This window comes from Schistocerca americana, chromosome 2, assembly GCF_021461395.2.
Source record: "Schistocerca americana isolate TAMUIC-IGC-003095 chromosome 2, iqSchAmer2.1, whole genome shotgun sequence".
NCBI lineage: Eukaryota > Metazoa > Arthropoda > Insecta > Orthoptera > Acrididae > Schistocerca > Schistocerca americana.
In genome coordinates this window covers 900269530-900289062 of record NC_060120.1, presented here as the reverse complement: position 1 = coordinate 900289062, position 19533 = coordinate 900269530, and the positions used below count along the sequence as shown (strand labels likewise).

Sequence of the window (19533 nt, the reverse complement as noted above, 5' to 3'; positions counted from 1 at the left end):
CAAGGCGCCTGAGACCACGCGGCTACCCCGCGCGGCACAGACCTTGTTTTGGCATATTTTGAGGTTCATTTTTAGTTGCAAAGGCGTATGCATTGTCCAATAATGTGTCGATTTTTCAGCATGGATAAGTTTTTGCTTAAACGAATAATGTTGAAGATGACTCAGTAACAGAAACAAGTAACAGTAACAAAAGTGAGAAAGATCCGATTGCAAGTTTAAATCTCGTGGAAGGAGTGCAAACTACTGGAATATATCGTTAATACCAAGAGAATTATTTATACTTTGGATTGAAGTTCACTGAACCTGAAAACAGTTCGTTATTACCAGGATGTGTCGTGTGTGGAGAAAAACCAATGCAATGAATCCGTGGTCTCTAGTAAAATGAAAGGCATTTGAATAGCAAACAGTCACTTATCTGAAAAGACAAGAACTATTTTAGCCGAGTGATTTCATCAGCAGAAAAGCAAGCCAAAGCGGAGAGCAAATATTTCCGAAAAAGCGCAAGTGGCCTGTTACAGACGTGCCGAAATAGTAGCGAAAAAATGCAGCCCCATACTATTACAGAAAATGTAATATTTCCTTCATGTAAGAAAACAGTGAACTCGATGTTAGATGATGGCGCCGAGAAGGAAAATTCTTTGATTTCATTGTCAAACGATACTGTTTCCAGCGGATTGATGATGTGTCTTCAGATATCCAGTGCAATGTCCATGAAAACCTAAGCGACGGTCGTGCATTCTCACTACAGCTTGACGAGTTAACTTATATAAGTGAAAAATGTCACTGAGTTACATATGATTTGTTGATGAGGATTCGATTACTGATCGATTCTCTTCGTATACAGAACTGTCCTCACATGTGTATAATTCTATATCCAGCGAATTGGAACAAAACTGGCTATCCTAGACAAGCTGTCTTTCTGTTTGCACAGACGCTGCACCAGCTCTGACTGGGAAGATTCAATGGGTTTGTTGCAAAATTGTAATAATATTTCCCGTCCGAAGCTTCAACACCGTGCTTCATGCAGCGTGAGGCTCTGGTGGTGAAGAGTGTCCCAACACAACTTAAAAGTGTTTTAGATTCAGTCATTAAATTGATAAATTTAGTTAAGCCTAGAGATCTTCAGACAAGGTTCCTCAAGCAGTTGCTCCACGAGGCGAGATATCGACATCACACTTTGGTTCTGCACACTGAGGTCCGCTGGTTGTCAAAAAGCAGAGTCCTGGAAAAATTTTGCGATTTGACAAAAGAGCTTTTAGTTATGTTTAGCATCGAAAAGCCAGAATTTGCAGCTTTGTTAAATGACGAGGCGTGGTGGGCAAAAGTAGCCTACTTGGCTGATATTTTACGCCATTTAAATAACCTGCAGGACGGTATGTAAGGAAAAGGAGAAAACGTTCTGAGGTCAAGTAATAAACTCACCGGGTTCTTAAAAAAAATCGGAATACGGCAATCACAAGTGGTAAAGAAAATCTTAAGTTGTTTCCTCTTATTTTCGAGGTTGATCCACACGGTGACATAATCTATGAAGTCATTTCAAACCACCTCTTGGTTCTTGAGAATAACATTGTACAATATGTTTCCTCCCTTGCTCTAGATAAATACGACTGGGTTCTAATCCTTATGCAATGTCTCCAGTATCCACCCCCAACCCTTCTCTGGAGGAAGAATAGCAGCTAGCAGAACTTCAGACAGACAAACATTTCAACTACAATATGGTGAACTACCACTGATCAAGTTTTGGAAGTTGGTAAAGAAAAAGCACCCAGTAATGATGATTAGTGACAAAGTACACCGTTAACTCAAACACTGGTTTATTAAAATATTTCCCTACACGTAATTGGTGACGTCAAATATAAGCTCCACTATACAGACTGTTGATGCAGTTTATTAAGTGGTTTAGGAATCGGCGTTTTCCCATAAATACTCAAAGCCTCTCTCTGCGCAACATTTCTAATGCTTTTTCAAAATCTAAGAAATCTGGATATATTTTTAGGAGGAGATTAACACACTGGTACTTCCACAATTTGAAGTTTTTCTGTGATGTCCTTCCGTAACTTTTGCTGTTAAGTGTTGGAAAGTCTGAAAAGTGTTCAGTGAACAGTTATTGATCAAACTAAAAATTCTAAACTTAAGCAATAATCCACCATGCTTGACCACCTCTATATTAATCACATCAGGCCCTGCACATTTTTACATATATATATTTTTAATTTCATCGTTTATTTCCTGTAAGGCAATAAAATATGTGTTAACATATTTTTTCGTAATGACTGCTTGTCTCTGGATTACACCATAGATCCGCGTAATGTTCTGGCCATTGTTCCTGACTTATTACAAGCAGAAACAGACGCCAATTTCGTGGAAATTTATCGGCCTCTGTAGCTGGGGCCACTAACGCACGCCTGTGCCGTGGCGCTCTACCCTGAGCTAGCTGGTTCGAGTCCTTGTGGTGGAGGAAATTTTCACCGCCAGTGTTTGGCCGGCAAGGAGGAAAAGGTACTGGTTGCTGATCACCACATTTTGCAACAATCTCGTGGATTTAATTCCAAACCTCTCCACAATGTCTCTTAAAGTGAGGACCTGTGACACCATTGACGGTGATCCATCTGTCGCAGGGGGCATTAAGCTCAGTCATCCGCTTCATACTGTTCAAGAGGAGTCGCCTGTTCACCCATTCCCTTCTATCACTATCATACAACACAAAGATACCGCCACACTACACACAGACTCATTACAGTCACCTACAGATGCAGATGAATAGGAAAAAGAATCCTGTAATGTTTGAATACTCCATTAGTAGTTTAGTGCTTGACACAGTCACGTCGATTAAATATTTGGGCGTAACATTGCAGAGGGATATGAAGTGGGACAAGCATGTAATGCCAGTTGTGGGGGAGGCGGATAGTCGTCTTCGGTTCATTGGTAGAATTTTGGGAAGATGTAGTTCATATGTAAAGAAGACCGCTTATAAAACACTAATACGACCTATTCTTGAGTACTGCTCGAGCGTTTGGGATCCCTATCAGGTCGGATAGAGGGAGAACATAGAAGCAATTCAGAGGCGGGCTGCTAGATTTGTTACTGGTAGGTTTGATCATCACGCGAGTGTTACGGAAATGCTTCAGGAACTCGAGTGGGAGTCTCTAGAGGAAAGGAGGCGTTCTTTTCGTAAATCGCTACTGAGGAAATTTAGAGAACCAGCATTTGAGGCTAACTGCAGTACAATTTTACTGCCGCCAACTTACATTTTGCGGAAAGACCACAAAGATAAGATAAGAGAGATTTGGGCTCGTACAGAGGCATATAGGCAGTCATTTTTCCCTCGTTCTGCTTGGGAGTGGAACAGGGAGAGAAGATGCTAGTTGTGGTACGAGGTACCCTCCGCCACGCACCGTATGGTGGACTGCAGAGTATGTATGTAGATGTACAGTCAACAGATACCCTTAAGAGAAGGAAATGACGCATCGTGCGCAGGGAAAGAAAACTTGTTGCAAATGGGATGTTGAATAAACCATCGATACATGCCACACGACTCATTCTTTGTTTGTGGAAGAACCAAATAAAGAAACGATTTTTTTTAAATTGAATAACGAATTGAATGATTTTTCAGAAATGAAACTAAAGAGAAGTTTAATTGAAACAGAGAGGGTGAAAGCCTGAAGTTTTTCACGTAGTTGACGAAGACTACGTTGGAGATGTAATGTAAGCTTGGACTCGACAAGAATGACGAAAAAAGTCGGCGTGTGGTTAGCAAAGAAACCATCTCAGCATTTTTCGTAAGTAAGTTCGCGGAACCATGGAGAACCTGAACACGGGTTACTGGAAGGAGCTCTGAAAGTAGTCCTAACAGAATGTACATCCACACTAAGCCACGACTGTTTTTTTAATCCAAATTAAAAGGTTCTCCAGCGCATGGTAAGACGCTGGTCTCGTAATAGGAGATGAGCCCAAACCACCACCCGGTCTCCATGTTGAGCCTATGTTATTTGGTCATATACCAAAATTGTTCTTTTAACAATTTCATTCTCCATCCAGGCAGCTGTCAAAGCGACATAAAACATTGTCATTCTCGACTTTCAAAATCAATTTCATCTGCTAACATGTCGCCATCAGATTTTAGAAGATGTGAGTATTTATCAGAAAAACTGGAGAATTGTGTTGCTTGATAGTTACACAAATTTCACGTTTAATGTTGTAAATTTGGAGAAAAACACTCGACTACTTACTCGTCAAGTTGCAGTCGTTGCCCAAACCGGCGTTATTAATCAAAATGTCGACGCCAGACAAGTTTTCTCTGATCCACTTGAATGCTGACAGGACGCTTTCCTCATTGCTGACGTCACCCTCAATAGCGTAAAGTTTACCGGGCGCGTCCTTTAGCTCGAGAGCCTGAAAAGAAAGCGTAAATCCAGAAATTACTTATCTTGCCTGGGACTTGTGTCAGCTACTCCAGCTTCTCGGAAGAAAGATCTCGAGCCTGAAATAAAAACATACATTGCTACAACTCATTCTCTTCCCTAAGACTGCTTTCCTACAGTAATAACTCAGTGGCACCACTCATTTCCCAAGGCCACACTACAACACAAGATTATAATCTCAAGTCAAGGAAATATCTATGGAAACAGTAATTTATGTAATACGCGGAAACGATCTAATTTCTACAGGAAAATGTTAGAGGAGAAGGTCTATGATCCATTATCAGAAACCGTATGTGGTCTTTAGAAGACGAAGCTGCATTTTGGTAAAAATGTCGGTTGTGTCCGGTTTGGTAATCGGTTCTGCAGCCAAGTGATGTACTGAAAAGCGGTACCTGTGCACTATGTATACATTGATCATGCATTACTTTTGGATAATTGTGTCCAGATGCAAAAATGTGAGAAATTATTAGAGGGAGCGTGAGTAGACAAATTAATGAAGGTCCTTCATTGAGGAAAGACGTTAGTATAATTAGAATTAAGGTCAATAAGTAAGATGTAAAGCGGTGGATGCGAGAAATGTCATGGAAAGTTATCGTCTCTTCGTCAAGGATAAATACATCAAAAGAAGGCGTCGTATTCTCAATAGAAACGAACAGCTGTTTACCAGTGCAGATCATCATCATCATCTTGGACAATTTCTAGCCTGTGGCTGGGTCTGTATGGAACACAGGCCTCTCCACCGTCTTCTGTCTTGCCACCATCTCTCCGTCTTCACCTTGGTCCAGTTTTCTCCTTTCTTCTGGACGCATTCCTCTACTCCTTTCAGCTATCTGTCTCTTGGTCTCTTTCCTCCCAGTTTCATCTCGTGTATCGTCCTGGGTATCCTCTTCTCCTGCATTCTCTTAACGTTCCCATACCGCCTCAGCCTTGATTTCTCTATCTCCTCCTGTAGCTCTCTAGTAGCTGTAGATGTAGGAAGTATGCAGCACACCTCAGCAGTTACGGTGGCTAGGACAGTTGCAAAGTCTAAGAGAAAGAAGAAGGTTCTGCTGTTAGGTAGTTCTCATGGTAGAGGTGTAGGCCAGCAGTTGCAGGAAGTTTTGGGGAGTGAGTACCAGGTCACCAGCATTGTGAAGCCTAATGCAGGATTGGCTCAGGTGACTTTTAACATAGAGGGGTTATGTAGGGATTTTACTAAAGAGGATCAGGTAGTGATTGTGGGTGGGGCTGGTAATAGTATTGATAGGGATGGGGAGTATGTCATAGATAGTGACCTGGAAAAGATAGCCACTCAGACTGGCAACACGAATGTGCATTTCGTGGAACTGTTTCAGCGTCACGATCGGCCTCATCTTAATACAGCCGTCAGGCGTAATAACATGAGACTTGGGGGTGCGCTGATGACAGAAGGCATGAGTCACATTTCAGTGGTGTCGGTGGAGTCTATCAGTAGGACGGGTTTCACTAGACATGGCCTGCACCTCAACAGGTATGGGAAGGGGAGGTTGGCAAAACTTATAGGTGACAGCATAGGTGGGGGTGGTGGGATCGCTCATGGGAAAATTCCGGTAGTTGTGGGTGTTAGAGCTGTACCTTTTTTAGATTGAAGTCAGCTGATAGGTATTCCTGCTTAAGGGAAGTCTCTCTAACAAAGAAACCACTTTCTACAAAGCTTGGGTATCCGATTAATGAGGGAATTAGTATATTTCATCAAAATATACAAGGTATTAGAGATAAAGTTAGTGAACTGCTTATAGATGTTGACTCTGAAATTATTGGTATATCTGAACACTTCTTAAATAAGGAGATAATTCAGAGGCTTCCTTTACCAGGATACAGGTTGGCTGGCAGCTTTTCTAGGAGCTCTTTGCGGTGTGGGGGAGTAGCCATGTATGTGAAAAACGGTATCCCATTTGAGTCAATTGATGTTTCAAAGTACTGCACTGAAAAGGTGTTTGAATGTTGTGCAGGTGTGGTTAAATTTAGTGGAGCTAAACTTCTTACTGTTGTTATTTATAGATCCCCAGACTCCGATTTCACAACATTTTTGCTAAAGCTAGAGGAGGTTCTTGGTTCACTTTATAGGAAATACAAAAAGTTAGTTATATGTGGTGACTTCAATACAAATTGTATAAGTGATTGTGCAAGGAAAAGGATGTTGGTAGACCTCCTCAATTCATATAATCTTATGCAAACCGTATTCTTTCCAACGAGAGTGCAAGGGAACAGTAGAACAACCATAGACAATATTTTTGTTCATTCGTCATTATTAGAAGGGCATTCTGTTAGCAAAAAGGTGAATGGCCTTTCGGATCATGATGCACAAATTTTAAGTCTAAAAGATTTTTGTGCTGCAACACATGTTAAATATAGTTACCAACTTTTTAGGAAAGCTGATCCAGTTGCTGTACAGACTTTTGTAAACCTTATCAAGGAACAAGAGTGGCAAGATGTTTATAGTGCTGATACAGTAGACGATAAATATAATGCTTTCCTCAAGACTTTTCTCGTGCTCTTTGAAAGTTGCTTTCCGTTAGAACGTTCAAAACAGGGTACTAGCACAAACAGGCAGCCTGGGTGGCTGACTAAAGGGATAAGAATATCTTGTAGAACAAAGTGGCAATTATATCAAAACGTTAGGAACAGTCAAAATCTAAATGCAGCAGCCCATTACAAGCGGTATTGTAAGGTGCTTAAAAAAGTTATTAGGAAGGCAAAAAGTATGTGGTATGCAGATAGAATAGCTAAGCCTCAGGATAAAATTAAAACCATATGGTCAGTCGTAAAGGAAGTGGCTGGTCTGCAGAGACAGGTCGAGAATATACACTCCTGGAAATTGAAATAAGAACACCGTGAATTCATTGTCCCAGGAAGGGGCAACTTTATTGACACATTCCTGGGGTCAGATACATCACATGATCACACTGACAGAACCACAGGCACATAGACACAGGCAACAGAGCATGCACAATGTCGGCACTAGTACAGTGTATATCCACCTTTCGCAGCAATGCAGGCTGCTATTCTCCCGTGGAGACGATCGTAGAGATGCTGGATGTAGTCCTGTGGAACGGCTTGCCATGCCATTTCCACCTGGCGCCTCAGTTGGACCAGCGTTCGTGCTGGACGTGCAGGCCGCGTGAGACGACGCTTCATCCAGTCCCAAACATGCTCAATGGGGGACAGATCCGGAGATCTTGCTGGCCAGGGTAGTTGACTTACACCTTCTAGAGCACGTTGGGTGGCACGGGATACATGCGGACGTGCATTGTCCTGTTGGAACAGCAAGCTCCCTTGCCGGTCTAGGAATGGTAGAACGATGGGTTCGATGACGGTTTGGATGTACCGTGCACTATTCAGTGTCCCCTCGACGATCACCAGTGGTGTACGGCCAGTGTAGGAGATCGCTCCCCACACCATGATGCCGGGTGTTGGCCCTGTGTGCCTCGGTCGTATGCAGTCCTGATTGTGGCGCTCACCTGCACGGCGCCAAACACGCATACGACCATCATTGGCACCAAGGCAGAAGCGACTCTCATCGCTGAAGACGACACGTCTCCATTCGTCCCTCCATTCACGCCTGTCGCGACACCACTGGAGGCGGGCTGCACGATGTTGGGGCGTGAGCGGAAGACGGCCTAACGGTGTGCGGGACCGTAGCCCAGCTTCATGGAGACGGTTGCGAATGGTCCTCGCCGATACCCCAGGAGCAACAGTGTCCCTAATTCGCTGGGAAGTGGCGGTGCGGTCCCCTACGGCACTGCGTAGGATCCTACGGTATTGGCGTGCATCCGTGCGTCGCTGCGGTCCGGTCCCAGGTCGACGGGCACGTGCACCTTCCGCCGACCACTGGCGACGACATCGATGTACTGTGGAGACCTCACGCCTCACGTGTTGAGCAATTCGGCGGTACGTCCACCCGGCCTCCCGCATGCCCACTATACGCCCTCGCTCAAAGTCCGTCAACTGCACATACGGTTCACGTCCACGCTGTCGCGGCATGCTACCAGTGTTAAAGACTGCGATGGAGCTCCGTATGCCACGGCAAACTGGCTGACACTGACGGCGGCGGTGCACAAATGCTGCGCAGCTAGCGCCATTCGACGGCCAACACTGCGGTTTCTGGTGTGTCCGCTGTGCCGTGTGTGTGATCATTGCTTGTACAGCCCTCTCGCAGTGTCCGGAGCAAGTATGGTGGGTCTGACACACCAGTGTCAATGTGTTCTTTTTTCCATTTCCAGGAGTGTAGAATCAGTGCTTAGTGGGGATGTCCGTGTTACTGATAAGTCGCATATATGTACAGTACTTAATAATCACTTTCTGAATATAGCAGGTGAACTAAATAGAAACCTAGTCCCAACAGGGAATCATATAGCGCTCTTAGAAAAAAGTGTTCCGAGACTGTTATCTGAAATGCTCCTCCATGATACTGACAAGAGGGAGATTGAGTTAATAATTAAATCACTAAAGACCAAGAACTCTCATGGATATGACGGGGTATCTAGCAGAATACTGAAGTATTGTTCCACGTATGTTAGCTCAGTACTTAGCCATATCTGTAACTTTTCCTTTAGGAGTGGTCGGTTTCCTGACCGATTAAAGTACTCGGTAGTGAAGCCACTTTATAAAAAGGGAGACAGGGATAATGTTGACAATTATAGACCTATTTCTATGCCATCGGTGTTTGCTAAAGTTATCGAGAGGGTTGTATATACAAGGTTACTGCAGCATTTAAATTCACATAAGTTGCTGTCAAATGTACAGTTTGGTTTTAGAAATGGCTTAACAACTGAAAATGCTATAGTCTCTTTTCTCTGTGAGGTTTTGGACGGATTAAATAAAAGGTTGCGAACGTTAGATGTTTTCTTTGATTTAACGAAGGCTTTTGACTGTGTTGACCACAAAATATTACTGCAGAAGTTGGAACATTATGGAGTAAGGGGAGTAGCTTACAATTGGTTCGCCTCCTACTTTAAGAACAGAAAGCAGAAGGTAATCCTCCGCAATATTGAGAGTGGTAATGATGTTCAGTCCCAATGGGGCACTGTTAAATGGGGCGTTCCCCAAGGGTCGGTGCTGGGGCCACTGCTGTTTCTTATTTATGTAAATGATATGCCTTCTAGTATTGCAGGTGATTCAAAAATATATCTGTTTGCTGATGACACCACCTTGGTAGTGAAGGATCTTGTGTGTAATATTGAAACATTATCAAACAATGTAGTTCATGATATAAGTTCGTGGCTTGTGGAAAATAATTTGATGCTAAATCACAGTAAGACTCAGTTTTTACAGTTTCTAACCCACAATTCAACAAGAACTGACATTTTAATCAGACAGAATGGGCATGTTATAAGCGAGACGGAACAGTTCAAGTTCCTAGGCGTACGGATAGATAGTAAGCTGTTGTGGAAAGCCCATGTTCAGGATCTTGTTCAGAAACTAAATGCCGCTTTATTTACCATTAGAACAGTATCTGAAATAAGTGACATTTCAACACGAAAAGTAGTATACTTCGCATATTTTCATACGCTTATGTCATACGGTATTATTTTTTGGGGTAATTCTTCTGATTCAAAAAGGGTATTTTTGGCTCAAAAACGGGCTGTTCGAGCTATGTATGGTGTAAGTTCGAAAACCTCTTGTCGACCCCTATTCAATAGTCTGGGAATTTTGACATTGCCCTCACAGTATGTATTTTCTTTAATGTCGTTTGTTGTTAGCAATATTAGCTTATTCCCAAGAGTTAGCAGCTTTCATTCAGTTAATACTAGGCAGAAATCAAATCTGCATGTGGAATGCACTTCCTTGACTCTTGTGCAGAAAGGAGTGCAGTATTCTGCTGCATCCATTTTCAATAAGCTACACAAGAACTCAAAAATCTTAGCAGTAGCCCAAACGCTTTTAAGTCTAAACTGAAGAGTTTCCTCATGGCTCACTCCTTCTATTCTGTCGAGGAGCTCCTGGAAGAGCTAAAAAATTAAGCAAATTCCAGTGTTACATTCTTGATTTTCTTTATTTAAACTAACGTCTTGTCGCCTGAATATGTTTCTTATATTTCATTTTATCTGTTTCTACAATCGTGTTATAATTTCATGTATTGACTCGTTCCATGACCATGGAGACTTCTCCTAAATGTGGTCCCACGGAACAATAAATAAATAAATAAATAAATAAATAATGGTTCCACCTTCATTAACTCTCTGATCCTCTCATTTCTTAACCTGTCTATCTTTGTCACTCCAGCACTGTTTCTCAAGAATTTCATCTCACTAGCTTGTACTTTGCTATTCTTTCTCCCTTTCGTAACCCAGGTTTCTTATGCATATGTCAGGATTGGGACATACTATGACCGGTTTATAACCTTTTTACTGATTTGGGGTACATCCCTGCTCCATATCAAGCTTGTAACACTCTTCCAAAATGCTTCTGCTTTTCTCTCCCGCTCGTTTATTTCTCTGTCGTTTTTTCCATCTTCCTGTATCAGGCTTCCTAGGTACTTGAAACTCTCCACTCTCCTCAATCGTTTCTCACCAACTGTTATTCCAGTTGTTCCTCTCTCTCTCTCCCTCTTCCTTGTTGTGATAATCCTCTCACTCTTACTACCAGCCCGAGTGGCCGAGCGGTTCTATGCACTACAGTCTGGAACCGCGCGACCGCTACGGTCGCATGTTCAAATACTGCCTCGGGCATGCATGTGTGTGATGTCCTTAGGTTAGTTAGGTTTAAGTAGTTCTAAGTTCTAGGGGACTGATGACCTCAGAAGTTAAGTCCCATAGTGCTCAGAACCATTTTGAATCACTCTTACTTATACTAAATTTCATCCCACATTCTTGTACTGTTCGTTCCCATTCGTCCAACTGCTCTTGCACTTCCTCCTCCTTATTCCCCCCAAATCATCAGATCATCTGCAAACACCATAGCTTTCATCTTCCTTTCACCAATTACTTGTGCTACTGTACTCATTATATCATCCATCACTACAATGAAGAGTAATGGTGAAAGTACACTTCCCCGCTTCAAGCCATTCTTCTGTTCAATCCAAGCTGATCTCTCTCCTCCCACTTTCACACAGGTCACACTTCCATCGTACATTTCCCTTGTCCTCCAAATAATCTGTTTTGCTACTCCTGTGTTCTACAGGGCTTTCCACACTTTGCTTCTACGTACAGTACACAATCATACGCTTTTTCAATGTCCAGGAAGGTAATTAGTAGATCTATTCCATATTCATAGTGCTGTTCCTGCAGTTGTCTTACAGCAAAAATTAGATCCACCATGGAACCTACTGTTCTGAAGCCATGTTGCTCTTCTCTCATTCATCCTTCTAATTTTGCCTGAATTCATGCTTCCAAAATTTTCTCAAAAATCTTTGCACAATGATTTATCAATGTTATCCCCTGATAGTTCTTGCTCTCTTTTCTATTTCCATTATTAAAGATTGGGACAATTATTCCCTTCTTCCAGTCTTCTGGGATCATCTTCTGTCTCCACACAATTTTCATTACTCGATATAGCCATTGTATCCCCACCTCTCCTGCTGCTTTCACCATCTCTACACTTAGCTCATCCATACCTGGTGACTTCCCTCACTTCATCTTGCCCAATGCCCCTTCCACTTCTCCTCATGTAAGTTCTTTTTTCTATTTGCTGTTCCTCCTCCTTTTTCTCCTCAGCTTGTTCCTCCTCATCCAGGTCCCCATTCTGGTGCAGGAGTTCTTCAAAATACTCCTTCCGCATATTCTTGAGTTCCTCCTTATTCTCTACATCTTGTCCACTTTAGTTCACCATTTGAGCATAATCTGTCGTACTGTTCTTCCTCTTAGTCATACCATATAACACCTTTTTTGAACCTTCACTATCCTCCTCTATCATTCCGGTCCACTGTTCCATCCACTTTCTTCTTTCCTCCGCCACCATTCTTTTTGCTTCTTTCTTTCTTGCCTGATACTCTTCCTTTGTCTCTACTGTTCTCTTCTGGAACCATACCCTAAAGGCCGTGTTCTTCTTTTGTACTATACCCTTTGTTTTATCATTCCACCAGGGCGTTTCTTTCCATCCCTTTTTGTTACTTGTTCTCCCACATATTGCTTCCGCCGCACTTACTAATGTTCCCTTGAGTCTTCCCCATTCCTCTTCTACCGTTTTCGGTTCATCTTTTGGGATGCTTTCCTTTGCTACTTGTAGGTACTGTAGCCTGCTTTCTTCCTCCTTCAACTTCCATACCCTTATACATCTTTTCTGGTTTTCTGTCCATTTATTATCCTTAGTCCCTCTCAGATTCATTACCAGCAAACGGTGGTCGCTATCCAAGGCCTCTGATGGTAATACTTTAATGTCAATGACGTTCCTATTCATCTCATTATCATACAGAAGTAGTCAACTATCGACTTTCTCTTGAAGCCTTGACTGCACCAGGTAATCTTGTGGCTCTTCCTTTCCCTGAACCAAGAGTTCCCAACCAGCAAGCCATTCCTTTGACAGAGTTCCTCATTTCGGCAGCTCCAACCCTCTGGTCCAAGCACACTTTCGCAGCCTTGTCTTTCTCTTCCAACGTGTGCGTTTAAATCCCCCATTACTATCATATTCTTCCTTCCCATCTGCTTCTATATTTCCTCCTCAAACTCTTGCTTCTCCTCAGAAGTGCAACCCATCTGCAGTACAGTACATACACTTGTATTACCTCTATGGTCGTCCCCTTGAGTGATATTTTTGTCTTCATCATCCTATCACTTATTCTCTTCACTTCCTCTTTTGATCCATCTCTTACTACTTTTCCGACTCCATTTCTCCTTCTCTCCTCATTTCCACTCCAGTGCAGTCGGTAGCCTTTCCTCAGTTCTCTCCTTCCTTCTCCTTTCCATCTCGTTTCAGCTAACCCCAATAGGTCTAACTTCCTTCTTTCCATCATGTCTACCATCTTCTCCACCTTTCCAGTCAATGTTTGTATATTTAATGTTCCTAATCTTAGTCCTTGTTTGTAGCCAGTTCGTCGTCGATTAAATCTGTCCTTTCCGAGGCCCGTTCTATTTTTGAAAGCAGAAATCATAATCCACTACTGGCTTACTGGGCCTATCGTAGCTTCACCAGAGCCCCATTAGCCGTCACTTTTCAGGGTTTCTGTAGGACCTTCACAGATACTGTAGCGGTCCCGGGGCACACACAGTCCCCGCTGTACCTCGCTCCTACAGGCAATCCCCTACTTCATGCCGTTGCCCATCTCCCATGACTTGGACGAGGGGTTGGACTTGTGGGAAACACAAGTACAGTTGAAGAAGTAAAATACCTGTGTTTGGAACGAGTAATGGACGAGTTTCACATTTTAGGTCTGAATTCTACACAGCTGTCAAGACAGTAGTCAGTGTCTATGATATACCGCTGTGGGAAGTGAAGACGCTGAATTAAGTGGTAACTGCAAATGGAGTATCGAAAGTCGTGAGATACCTGACTATGTGTCCCTTGTATCATTCGTAAATTGTAATCAATTTTGCATGGATGCCCACTGTTCTATGAATTCGCTCTTTAAATATAGTTTATAACAATGAACCACGACTAAGCAGCGCATAAGTAGCTGTTGACATTATTACTTTCCCTTTCTTACTCCTTTACCTCGTATGTGTAATGGCTATGGTAAATTTAATTTGAGTTACGTGCAAATCATTTATTAAAGCAGACACTTGATGTGCTTAATTTAAGTGTAAGTTTTGTCGAGGGGATTTGTTGTAGTGGAACGACTGAAGCCTTGGACGTTTTTATAACATAGGGAAATGCCAAGAATTAAAACAAATGTGTGTATTAATCCTCACACATAAATTTAAAAATCACCTTTGATGGTTTTCGAAGTAATATCAGTTTATTTTGGTGCGACTTATCTGCGTTCTGGTAATCTGAAAAAAAGCATGTTTCGAGGTTTTGTGTTTTCCGGATATTGTTAACACTGCATAGGCGCCTATTTGCCGCGCAACCGACACTTCATATCGCGAAACAAATGGGAATCAGAAGAAATTGATCTGGTCAGTACGGAGAATATTTAATGATTTAACATACAAACTATCTGATTGTCCAACGTTGCAACCATCAAACTTCATGATAGCGTAAATATGTGGTAATCTCTAAACGAACACTTCTGAGTGCTTTGTGAGGGAAGAACGCGTATTCATTCGCAGGAATTGCTTTTCCCCAGTCAAGCACTCTTTTGTTCTCTCCCCCCAGAGTAGTTAATGAATTAGGATCTTTGCAAAGTTTGTTTGCAAAGCCAATATTACAGCCCTTAAAATGTCTGTGAAACGGAGATAACCAGATTCAAGTGCAAGTGGCGAGCATGCACTGTTATTGCCAAATTTGTTCAACGTAGCGGATGCTCCGCTAAAGAGTGAAATATTTCATCTCTGAAGCTCTGAAGCTATGGTCGAGTGTAAATTTTCTTTATGCTCTTTCTTCAGAAGATTCTGAATGCGTAGCATGAGCGCAGTCTCAGTCGAGTTAGAAAGGCAATCGCAGTAACACGTTTCGAATAGGTACGTTGCGAATGCACGGGTGGCTCAGTTGTAGGAGCACTGACAGCTTTGCCCTGTAGTCCGGGTGTAATTTTAAAGTACCAACAATGTCACAGATACTCACACCACTACGTGACCAACAGCTTGCCAACAGAAAGTATTACCTGCCATTCAGAGCAACCTCAGCTGTAATATCTTCTCTTTTGGGAACAAAAATAGAAATAACGATTGCCTTTACAGCCGTGTTGTTGCCTGTACGTCTCTGAAGCAGGTGTCATGGATCCCTATTATGAGAAACACGAAATTTATTTCCCACGATATCGAGAAAAGCAATAGTGACCACACTGAACAATCAACTTACGCTTACCTGTATACTTCGCGTTCAAGTGGCTGTTGATAAAATAATTCAGTAGAAAAAGGAAAGCTGATGTCTGCCAGGCTATGATCAATTCAGCCTCATGCAATGTAAGGGACGGGGAAGCTAAATTTAATTTCATTCTTGTTAGTCTAATGCACTCTTACATCAAGAATCTACAGATACAATGAAACACGTGAGCCAAAGGGAACTCTTTAGCAACAAACTGATAATAGTATCACACAGTTATTCGGAAGTCCCTAGTGTTTTTAGACCAATGCTTGTGGAAACCAACTGATTCGGTATGTGTCGATGCCCACTTTTAGATGGATTCCATGAGACTTAAAAATTTAAGTAGTTTACTGAATATAGAACTGATGGTTTTCCAAAGTGCCAAAAATAATGTTAGAGTTGAAGGACGTGGACAAGCTGTAATTAGTGAAATACCTAACCAGAGCAGCTGTCACCAAATCATATCAAAATTATCCACATTCGTAGTAATTTCCAGAAAACAGGCCTTCTCAGTGGTGGAATAATTCTTCACCTAATACTGTAAAATTCTCACCTAACCACAAGTGCTGCAATTTTCAGTTACCCTCAGCCAATGCAACATAGCATATGAAAGAGAGATACGACTGTCATGTTTAAATTTTTTTCGTAGCAAACATGCAGCACTGGGGAAATCAGTTATTTAAATAATGAGGATAAGTTAAATAGCTTACGTTCCCAGATAACACTCACGTACGATCTTCTGCTGTATTGTGGAAATATAATGTTGGAAGGTGGTACTAAAAAAAATTTAAAAAATAGGTTATACTATATGTGAATAGTGAAAATATTGAAGTGCGTATCACTGTCAGATACCGTCTCCTGCACAAATTATCTTACCACTTAGTTTGCAGGCTCTTGCTTGTTTATCCCACAAAGTTCTATGACGACTGTCGTGTGTTGGTTCGCGACCTCATCAAGAAAAAAATAACGAATCTGATATCAAATAATAACCCTAACTTCAGTGCAGATTACAATATTACTCTTCCATAAGGAGTAATTGTCTTTCAATATCCCTGCCTAGTTGCACGTTCAACATACCTGGGCGTGATGCAATACTCTAAGCTTCCGAGAGAACATTAACATCACTGTAATGTTCGATTATTATCGTAATGGAATATGCTGTGTAACAATATACATAAAATACAAAGCTTATCTATGTGGTAGTTTTATACGGCTGTATAAAATAGTCTTGCCATGTGTATTTCATTCAACTGCATAAACTGAAATACAGTGCAGTTCACAAATGTTTATCACCAATGAAAGTGCAACGATTTCTCGTGAATTTTCACAGCGTCATTCTGAAATTAAGAAATGGGTGGTTAACTTAAAATACGACCGTAAATCTTTCGAGGATTATTCACGTGAAGAGCTTATCATGATAGGCACCATACACGAAGTCATCGGGAATGTGTTAGATCTGCTAGTGAACAAATTATGTTTGAAACATAAGAACAAAACGTACAGAATAGCTTATAGGAAGAGTTAACTGTGAGAAAGCATAGTGCAAGATGGGACAGACATTGTTAGAATATTGACCAGAGTAAAATGCGAAAAAGAATTTTACATCATTTCAGAGAGAAATAACCGATTTTTATGAGGCTGTTTGTTATGATGAACGACTGATTCTGCCATTTCACTCTGCAAACGAAACACGAATCTCAGTGATCGCCAAAACTGGCAGTTAGGCGAGATTTTTTTTGTATTCGTTTGCGGAAGTAGTGTAGAATGGTGAAGTAGTATCTGCCAGTTATTTGAGAAGTTTTCTGCGCCAGCTAGCTAAGGAAAGATAAATAAATAAACTGTGACACGACAACACAGTCATCGAATCAGAGTGTCTTTATGTGGCTGAAACACTTATTTTAAACAGAATGAGGTACATAAGGAGACCAAAAGAGAGAACAAACGTAATTAGGAAAATTTTTGGTCCAATGAAGAAGGAACATGTAGTCTAAGAGCAAATAAAGAAATTGGGAGGTACATTTATTCAAATATCAGATAAAAACGGTGGCTTCAGTTCTACGGGCATATTAAAAGAATGGTAGCACACTGGTTGTGGAACGTCAAGAAATTCGCTGTTAAGCTAAAATTTAAATAATAAAACGGATTGGAGCAGTAAAGGAAGACTCGAAGGAAGCTGGAATAATACAACTGATAATTTTTCTAAATACATTTTTGGACAGAAAATGCAAGACAAGACAGTGGGTCCAGCAGGAAAGCCCAACAAGATCGGAAAAACTCTTGGTGTGACGAATGAGAAAGTGCCCACCCAGTGGAGGGGGCGGGGGGGGGGGGGGGGGGGGGAAGGGCGGCGGTAAGAGTACCTGCCCCTCACTCTGCCCCCATCCCAGTCTGTATAACAGTTTTTTTCATATGCTGAGTGGATAACCACCAATTCTCTTCAATACAATAATTTTTTTGTATTATATATATAATTTAGTTCTTATGGCGTGACATGTCTCGAATCTGACAAATTCATTTATACCAAAAATGGCTATTTTAGAGCTTTGCTTCTCCCCCTCACCCCTTGCCCCCACAACTGAAAAATTTCTGCTGATGCCCATGACCACTCCCATCCTTTGCTTTCCATTTATACTTTCATTCTGTTACCTGTAAGTGGTGTACCTGAGCAGTTCACTATACATTTACTGTGTACACCAGACTGTACAGAGCTCTCTTTCCTTCAAATCAGTGGGTATGGTGGTAGCAAATTGACAGCCTTTGTCTACATCTACATCTACATTTATACTCCACAAGCCACCCAACGGTGTGTGGCGCAGGGCACTTTACGTGCCACTGTCATTACCTCCCTTTCCTGTTCCAGTCGCGTATGGTTCGCGGGAAGAACGACTGCCGGAAAGCCTCCGCACGCGCTCGAATCTCTCTAATTTTACATTCGTGATCTCCTCGGGAGGTATAAGTAGGGGGAAGCAATATATTCGATACCTCATCCAGAAACGCACCCTCTCGAAACCTGGACAGCAATTACACCGCAATGCAGAGCGCCTCTCTTGCAGAGTCTGCCACTTGAGTTTACTAAACATCACCGTAACGCTATCACGCTTACCAAATAACCCTGTGACGAAACGCGCCGCTCTTCTTTGGATCTTCTTTATCTCCTCTGTCAACCCGACCTGGTACGGATCCCACACTGATGAGCAATACTCAAGTATAGGTCGAACGAGTGTTTTGTAAGCCACCTCCTTTGTCGATGGACTACATTTTCTAAGGACTCACCCAATGAATCTCAACCTGGAACCCGCCTTACCAACAATTAATTTTATATGATCATTCGACTTCAAGTCGTTCCGTACGCATACTCCCAGATATTTTACAGAAGTAACTGCTACCAATGTTTGTTTCGCTATCATATAGTCATACAAGAAAGGACCCTTCTTTCTATGTATTCGCAATACATTACATTTGTCTATGATAAGGGTCAGTTGCCACTACCTGCACCAAGTGCCTATCCGCTGCAGATCTTCCTGCATTTCACTGCAATTTTCTAATGCTGCAACTTCTCTGTATGCTACAGCATCATCCGCGAGAAGCCGCGTGGAACTTCCGACACTATCTACTAGGCCATTTATATATATTGTGAAAAGCAATGGTCCCATATAACTCCCCTGTGGTACGCCAGAGGTTACTTTAACGTCTATAGACGTCTCTCCATTGAGAACATCATGCTGTGTTCTGTTTGCTAAAAACTCTTCAACCCAGCCACACAGCTGGTCTGATATTCCGTAGGCTCATACCTTGTTTATCAGGCGACAGTGCGGAACTGTATCGAACGCCCTCCGGAAGTCAAGGAAAATGGCATCTACCTGGGAGCCTGTATCTACACTCCTGGAAATGGAAAAAAGAACACATTGACACCGGTGTGTCAGACCCACCATACTTGCTCCGGACACTGCGAGAGGGCTGTACAAGCAATAATCACACGCACGGCACAGCGGACACACCAGAAACCGCGGTGTTGGCCGTCGAATGGCGCTAGCTGCGCAGCATTTGTGCACCGCCGCCGTCAGTGTCAGCCAGTTTGCCGTGGCATACGGAGCTCAATCGCAGTCTTTAACACTGGTAGCATGCCGCGACAGCGTGGACGTGAACTGTATGTGCAGTTGACAGACTTTGAGCGAGGGCGTATAGTGGGCATGCGGGAGGCCGGGTGGACGTACCGCCGAATTGCTCAACACGTGAGGCGTGAGGTCTCCAC

General features: G+C 42.3%; 1 protein-coding gene across 1 annotated transcript in view; it reads right to left on the bottom strand.

Moving 5' to 3' along the window:
• LOC124595882 (dehydrogenase/reductase SDR family member 11-like) overlaps positions 1–19533 on the bottom strand; it is a 38742-nt gene that overhangs the window by 15116 nt on the left and 4093 nt on the right. Inside the window, exon 2 of the mRNA XM_047134789.1 lies at positions 4230–4392. Within this exon, the coding sequence (XP_046990745.1) occupies positions 4230–4392 (163 nt within the window). The remainder of the gene's footprint in view (positions 1–4229; positions 4393–19533) is intronic.